General features: G+C 44.2%; 1 protein-coding gene across 1 annotated transcript; it reads right to left on the bottom strand.

Annotated features, from left to right (window-relative positions):
* Positions 1 to 386: 386 nt before the first annotated feature.
* Positions 387 to 8,031, bottom strand: map2k2a (mitogen-activated protein kinase kinase 2a). The gene is made up of 11 exons (XM_037249778.1): positions 7,194 to 8,031; positions 6,489 to 6,699; positions 5,721 to 5,867; positions 5,567 to 5,644; positions 5,416 to 5,467; positions 4,023 to 4,147; positions 2,961 to 3,174; positions 2,828 to 2,892; positions 2,670 to 2,731; positions 2,047 to 2,092; positions 387 to 1,962 (listed from the first exon to the last, which is right to left on the bottom strand). The coding sequence occupies exons 1-11, from the start codon at positions 7,280 to 7,282 to the stop codon at positions 1,852 to 1,854; spliced, it is 1,200 nt and encodes a 399-aa protein (XP_037105673.1). The 5' UTR covers positions 7,283 to 8,031; the 3' UTR covers positions 387 to 1,851.
* Positions 8,032 to 8,324: the final 293 nt, after the last annotated feature.

Below are 8,324 nucleotides of genomic sequence, written 5' to 3'. Positions count from 1 at the left end.
ATTATATATAATTTTTTGGGGGGGGTGTAGTTACACCCGTTTGACGTATATGTTGTTCCCACGGGATGTTGTAATATAGAGAAAAATGTGTGCGTTGCCGTTGTCGACATTACTGTGTGTTTACTTGATTGTTTTTTGTCTGGTGTATTGCTTAGTTGTGTGTGTTATTGAAGTTAAAAAAAAAAAAAGGATCAGTGTGTGTGGGGGGTGGACGATTCGTTGAACGATTCGTTTGAATGAATCTTTTGAGTGAACTGATTCTAAAGAGTCAGTTCACTTAAAAGAACTGGAATGCACATCACTTCCAACAGGCAATTTTATAAACTAATCACACAATAGGCAAATGAGTCATTTCGAAAAACATTAGCAACACATTAGACTTCATATAACTTACATTCACAAATAAGTTTTATTTTATCCTTTTATACATTAGAACCATATCCAACACATTTTTATATTATCATAAATGACTATTTTCCTTGTCATTTACATAAATCAAAAAAGGTTGTATATTAAGACTGCAAAATACTACTCCTGTAGTTTTTGTGACACATCTTTTTTTGCTCTGAACGAATGCACATTGTTTGAAAGTTTGGAGAATAAGAGCTGGCAGCCAAAAAAGCAGAGAGAAAAAAAAAATGCAAGAGTTCGAGCAAGGCTAGCAACACCACCAGCATGTGACCAACACTGACCCGGGTAACAATGCTCAGTTGAACCCTATTTTGTACTTCTGAAATCTTTGCCTCAAGCTTAACGTCCAATTATACCGCACTTTGCTTTAAAGGTGTGCGAGGTTTTCCCGGAAAGGACAAGCCAAGTCTGACGGATGCTTTTGGCGTGCCACAGTGGGGAGCGTAACCAAGTTCACCTCAGGGAGGGAGAAAAGTACAGATCAACAACAAAGAAAACAAAATATTAGCGAACAAAAATGATTTATATTGATAGCACAGAGGGTTCTCTTCAAAACACCAGCTGGACCATCCGCACCATTAAAACAAAATACACGCACAGTATAAGAAAGATTAAACCATGCTATAGCATCCCATGAATACATTTTGAATCATTGTTTTGTCAGCGTCATTCAAAGACGCGGTATATTATTCCTGGCCTCTCCCTGGCCTCTTACCGGAGAGTGTGATTGAAATGTATGAGGAAACAATGTCAACGCAAACTGCACCGAATTTCATCCAAAGTGCAACGTTCTTCGTGAATGTGCCAACACAAAGGAGGGGTACTGATCAGGCATTGATAAGTGCGAGTATCCTCTTTGGTTTGTGATCCTCAGAGCGATCAATTGTTTAACCCCAGCCCACCCCATCTCCCAAAAAAAGAGCAAAAAAAATTTACTTGACTGTGCCTATCTTTACCGCACACTATTCATAACAAATGTAATTACAATATGGCAGATCGTTTCGGGGTCGTTAGTTTGAGGAAAAAGAGGTCTGCGTAAATAAATGTTGATCACAATCTATTTCGATTTGACTACGTTTAGGTTCGCCCTGTCTGTTTCTCTGCTGCTATCAACCGTTGCCATAGAAAAGAGCTAGAATAAAACAAATGTCAATCAAAGCGTTAACCGCCCCCCCTCCCCTGCAGCCGAGTGGAAGGTGACATTGGCCTGGTGAAGCTTGTGGTCTTACAGTACGACGACTCGAGAGCCCTGCAGCTGCTGCTGGTGAACAAATACATGAGAGGAACCGTTTTTAAGCCCAAAAACAACATGAGAAAAGTGTCAATGTGTGTGTGTGTGTGTGTGTGTGAAGGATTGTACAAGAGAATGTAAGTGAATATGCAAGCAAGACCCAGCGGTGTGACGAGGGCAGTGCTCGAGGTGGGAGGGGCGGGCGGGCTTCACTCAGTGCCTCGGGTGGGGGTGCTGGGCTGGTTGAGGTTCATGGTTTTGCACAACCAGCCGGCAAAGTTCACTTCCTCCACTTCGGATCGCTTGATGAATACGTGACTCTGAAACAACAAGGAAAAGTGGTTATTCAAACAAGGGCAAATAGTTTGGGGGGGGGGGAAAAAAAAATAAGGTGAGTCACTCACAATCAGCATCTTCAGATCGGCCCTTTCGGCTGGATTTTTGATCAAGCTGTAAACATAAAAAAAGGTCACAAAAATGACCGCAAACTGCTACCAGTTCTCAATTACTTGAAAAACAATGACAGCAATAATGTTTTCATGAAATTAAACAATAGAGGTTGATCGAATTAGTGGCTAAAGTAATCACCTAGACTTGAATTAGAGTCACTCCTTTTTAGAACTTTTCTCAGATCAAGTCATGGACTTTTCTGATTGATTTTTTTTTTCCTGAAATCAACAAATAGATTCAGAAAAGTATGCAAAATTGTATTATCCTAATCCAAACACTTATTCTCACTTTTGTTGTCACACTCCTAACATGTGACCAGTCTTCAGCTGCAAAGTGTGCACTGGTTGAAATGAGGAAGTTTTTTTTTTTTTTTTTGGCGTGTCGTGTTTTATGTGTACACACCCTTAAGCACCTCCCTAGATCTCACTCGGCCATATCCACATTTTATCATTGAAGTTTCGGGGACTCAAATATAGGGTCGTGGTTTTCTGTCGCTATGTGTCCGGAAATGTGCAATCAATCTAATTGGTCCAATCTGTAATTGGTCAACGCCACGACTCGCATTTTGACGACTCACCATTTTGTGACAAAGTCTTGGAAGTCGTTAGTGAACACGCCGTGCGGCAGTTTAGGAGGAGGCTGAAGAGAAAACAATTCGAAACAAAAACAGGTCATTCAAAATAGATCAGTATTTTGATCATTTGATACATTTGTGCACAGTGTTTTTCCTCAGACCTCATTCACAATATAATCCAAAAGTTCAAAGATGGCCATGGCGGGTCGGCAGTCCATCCCGTGTCCTGTGCCAACGATACGCATGAAATCCAGGAAGCTGCGGCAGAAAGGTAAACAATGCCATTTTTCCTACCGCTCACAGGCCTCCCTGGTGGTCTGGGCCTCTGCACGTTGCCGTGAGGCTCTCCCTCGCTCCCGTCCAGCACGGGCCGCCCAAAGATGGCCTCCAATTCCTTGGCGTCTGGTGGGGGGATGGGGTAGCGGCCGATGGCCAGCTCCACAAGGGACAGACCCATGCTCCATACATCCGACTGAACCGAGTAGTGGGTGCCCTGCAGTCTCTCCGGCTGTCGAGGTAGCACATGGTACAGTATATACGTCAAAGGGACAGAAGGTTTGGGCCAAGACCGAAACAGCGCTGGGAGAGCGGTGCAAATGGCAGAAGGGCCAGTTAGTGTGTGTTAGCCTTTTGTCCGCACTCAAAATTGCATTTTTGGTGACTGAAAACGCAAATGGTGCTCCTGGAAAATTCTCGCCAGAGGCCAAGACTTTCCAAAGTGTTCAGCATTCATCACGACAAATGATATTTTTTGGCTTGTCTTCTTTGTATGACATCTTATTGCCGTGCCTGCCGTGATAATCTCCTACCTCTTCCGATTCCAAATGCCTGAGGCGCTCGATTTGGAACATCGTTTGTTAGTTACGTATTGACTTTTATGGATTTTGCACAAAAGTACAAAAGAACGACAAAAATGTCGATTCGTCTGATTTTTGCAGAAAACAAAAAATCTTACTCCTTCCTACATTATTGGTGTCTACTATCAATCCTCGTGTCTACACCCTTTTCTTCTGTTTGCCATTGTAGAAATGTTGGCTTGGTCTGTTATGAGTTACACTTGCTGCCAGTACATGTTGAAGGAATTTATTCCGCACCCATGGTGTTTTAGAAAAGTGTTGAAAAATAACGGGTGCTCAATAGCGCCGATGCTTAGTAGGCCGGAGGCTTGCGTGGACCAGGTGCCCACGGGCTGAGAAAGAACAGCCAGGGAGGAAAAGGACACAGTCGCCGACATATGTGCCAAATAACGCTCTCCTGGGCACGGCCCTCGCCTCTTGGCAGGGGAGTGAGAAAGAAAGGGAAGGAAAGTGGGGATGGGGCCAGAGGAAACGGGGTGGGGGCGCAGAGCTGACTCACCGACATGTAGGAACGCGTTCCGACAAAGGAGTTGGCCATGGAATCTATGAGCTGGCCGCTCACTCCGAAGTCGCACAGCTTGATCTCCCCGCGAGAGTTGACCAGAATATTGGAGGGCTTCACATCTATGTGGCAGGTGAGGGGTGGGGTAGGGGCAAAAACAAGATCCAGAATAACTTCATATACACTTCACGTTTTGGATTCAAGATAAAACGTATCACAAATCAATCTGCTGCTCTTGGCATCCTTTTGTGTCGAAAGCAACGATCAGTATTCGATAAGTCGTCACGCATCTGTTTGCTGGGATCTGCATTCCCCCAACGTTGAAAAAAGAAAAGAAAAAAAGTTAAAAATTGGTATGTGTGTACCCCTATTAAGACTTGAGTCTTTTGTTTTTAACATCTTATGATAAACAGTGATTACTTTATTTTGTGGGACAATTGAGTGCACCTTTACATCATGCCTTTGCTCTTAAAGTTGAGACTTGAGTGTCTTACTGTTTTTAAAGTATTCAGAGTGGTTAATGTTTTTCCCAGACTTAACCTTAAAATATTACCAGGCCTGTGCTGTTCATTTTTTTTTGAACAGCAATAGGATGCATAAGTATTATTATTATTGTTACTACTACTATTATTAATATTATTACTATTATTATCACAGGGAGCCAAGTGGGTATTGCCACAACTGTGCGTGATTTCACACAGCCTCCTCCTGTCACACAAGCAGATGCTGTGACGTGCCAAATACTTGTCGGACGGCGACGATTGCGTTCGACACAACAGGGTGGGAGCGGCGAGCGTCAGGTGGTTAACTTCACACCCATGTCTTGACATTGCGGGACAGCCTTACACACAGGCGCCGCCTTGCCTTTGTTACAGCTCTAATACGAAGTTGGAAAATTGCAGTGTGAAGAGCAGAAGACAGCAACCGAGTAGGCTCGACGTTGTCATATTTACAGTGGTTCGATAAAACAAAAACAGGCATTGTGAAGGATGTATGCTAATGTTTCCGTGTGTCCCTGAAGGGCGTTCTTTGAGGCGTGTGACTGTCTGCAAGCAACCAAGGTCATCTTAGGAGCGAGTGACAAAGTGATGGCATGAAGAAGCGAGGGAACAAAGAGAAAGGGAGAAAGCCAGAGAAGGGTACAACGGGGCGAGGTTGCTCATAATCACATTTGAGAGGTTGTAATTACCGTCGAGTTCACTCATGTTCTGCAGTACCGCTCACCCTGAGGCAAGTCGACACACTTTATACACAGTTGCCAATTCATAATAGGAAAACAAATGACAACTTAATGCCCACATAAATTGTCACAATGAGGCGGGTGAATCCAATTTGAGTGTGTAAACTTGGGCCAGTTCCAAAATGTTCCACTAAGGATTTATTTTCGTACCTCTGTGCATGATCTGATGTTTCTCCCGCAGGTAGGCTAAACCTCTCAACACCTAGTGAACAACAACACACAGGCATAAACAACAGGATTGTGTGTCAGACCATGTGGTCAAAATGATTTGAATAAGATGAAACTGACTCAGAATACGTACAGCGATGCTAACTTTGCCCAAGACTTCCTCTGGAATTCTTCTGGCTTCCTTCAGAACCTGGTCCAAGGATCCACCATCCTACAGAGACAAGACACTTCAATATTAAGAATTTGAAAGACTTAAAAAAGGTTAACTGTGTGTGAAGGCATCTCACCATGTGCTCCATACAGATGCTGATCTCGCCGTCGCTGTAGAAGGCGCCGTAGAAGCCCACGATATACGGCGAGTTGCACTTGTGCAGGACTTGAAGCTCTCTGATGATCTGGTTCCTGATGGCCGGCTTGATTTCCAAGTGGATCAACTGAGACGGAAAGGAAGCAAGTTAATGCAATAAGAGGAAGAGGGGGGGGGGAATTAGCCGATGGTTAACTGTGCATTTGTCCAATTTCGTTGGATCTGCACCATACAAGACAATAAAGGCTTTCTGATCGATCATGTTCATGATGGAAAATATATTGAAGTAAATTTTAAACACAAGCTAAACGACACACATTCACTCTAATCTACTCGTACTTAAAAACAGAAACAACAACTCCAGAGTTGTAGGCATGGCGTAGTACTTTTATGCATACTCAGCATTTTGTACAAGCAGCCTGTTGAGGCAACAAACTGGGTGGGCCTCCATCAAAATGCGCCCCCTACTGGTTGCAACTACTTTCAAAGTGATAGTGTCGTTTTAAACACACAACGTGGAATTCTCCGTTTAATTTTTAGTTTAACAATAAACGTCAACTGGGAATGGCTTTAAAAAAACAGCTTTAAGCCACTTTTGATCAATTGTTCTATATCTGCCAATCTGTGTTTTACTGTTTTATATATTATACTGCATTACTATATTTTACTATTGTTTTCTACGGCCGTTACTAGTGCCACTGCTGAGAGTGACAAAAATGCCAAAATGTCCATGTTCTCTCGTCCTCACCTTGCGAGCCATCACCAGACCCGAAGGCTTGTGGCGGACCTTGTTGACCACCCCTCCGTTCCCGGCTCCCAGTTCGCAGATTGGTTCAAAGTCCTCATCCTTGAGCTCTCCGACCTGCGCTTTCTGAGTGAGAAAGGCTTCCAGTCGCATCTTTTGTTGCTCATCCAGGTCCAGCTCTCCCAGCTTCTTTTGTAAGGCCTCGAGGTTTGCTCTGTAACAGGCAACATGGTTGGGCAACATTATGTAAAGCTTTCTGTAATGCTTGTCCACATTAGGGGCATGGGGTAGCTGGAGTCCATCCCAGCTGACCTTGGGTGAGGGGGGGGGGGGGGGGGGGTCCAACCTGGATTGGTCACCACATTTTAAACAACTACTGAACTTTAACATTGGTCATGATGGAGAGCTAAGCATTGCTTATAGGTGGACTTGGTATAAAAAGAACCACCACACCAAGGCCAAGTATAACTCTGATTTGGGTTTGACAATCCTGATAGCTTATGGAGTATTCAAAGAACCTAATATGCATGTTTCTGGAATGTGGGAGGAAAGCATGGAAACTCCACACAGCGAGACCAGTGCCAAGATTTGAAGAGGAGGACTGCGAGGCAGACGTGCCAGCCACTATTACACAGTGCTGATCCTTATATAAAGATACACACATTAAATATATATATATATATTGGGAATCAATGTCGTGGTACTCACTCAGATGCAGCATCAGTGGTGTTTGAGGTGGGCTGCCCTTCTCCAATGGGCGTTATATTCAATGGAACCGGTCTTCTTTTGGGGGCCATCTCAGATGTGGCGGGGAAACTGTCTTAAAACTCAAATATTGTCCCCAAAAAAACGAACTAAACTGCACCGGGCCGAGCAGTTGTGGCAAAGTGGCCCTTCCCTCGTTCGCTCGCGAGCAACAGGATCACGTCTAGGTGGCTAACGAATTAGCTGGCTAACGTCAGCGAACAGATGACACTTTCACGAGCCGTGTCACTCCAATGTTTGGCTAAAACGTGACATATCGAGGCGTTTTTAATGAAAATGTCCTTTCAATATGATTATATTCGAGGTGAGCGCATTGCTCTTTTTTGGAGGCTTCTTATCGGGGTTATCTACCTGCTGCTAGCCATTAGCCACCAAGCTAGTGCTACCGGAAAAGGGAATCCGCGAGACTCAGCGGCCCGCCACGTTTTCCCCCCCGTATAACCGACGGTAGCACCGGGGGGCGGCTGTAGGTGGTCGTCTGGCGTCCCTCCGCAAAGTTACAACCGGGCTGGGGGGGAAGGCTCTGTGGCCAGGTGGCAGAGCTTTCGTCTGTGACCGGTGGTGGTCCGTCAATACAGGAAGCGGCAGACCTGAGTGACACCCACAAGGAGATCCCGTCACTTCAGCGAGAGTAGCAGGTCCAAATTGAAAAGTTTTGAAGAAAAATAAATCGCGAGTTAAACACAATAACACTACCTTGAAATATTGGAATCACGACTTTTAACTAATCATAACGGGACGACGTCGCTTTCGTGCCACTTTACTATTGACTTCAATGCCGTGTACACATTGCTGCCGCCCAGTGGTCATATAAGGGAACTGAACATGAAGGTAATAAACATACATTTTTGCAACATTGAGACAATAAAATTACACATCACATGAAGACATATATCACTACAGTGTCTGGATCCCAACAAAAAAAACAGCCACGTTTTAGAGAACTGGACTTTTAATTCCATACATCAATAACAGCTGTTAGAATTCCATCATTGTTCAATTGTACAATCGTATCCTCAAAGCTGAGTGAGCATCTGGAATTGAACCACACACCCTTTAAGTCCTCAGACATCA

This window comes from Syngnathus acus, chromosome 4 (genome assembly GCF_901709675.1).
Source record: "Syngnathus acus chromosome 4, fSynAcu1.2, whole genome shotgun sequence".
Lineage (NCBI taxonomy): Eukaryota > Metazoa > Chordata > Actinopteri > Syngnathiformes > Syngnathidae > Syngnathus > Syngnathus acus.
This window is presented reverse-complemented; position numbering and strand designations above follow the sequence as displayed.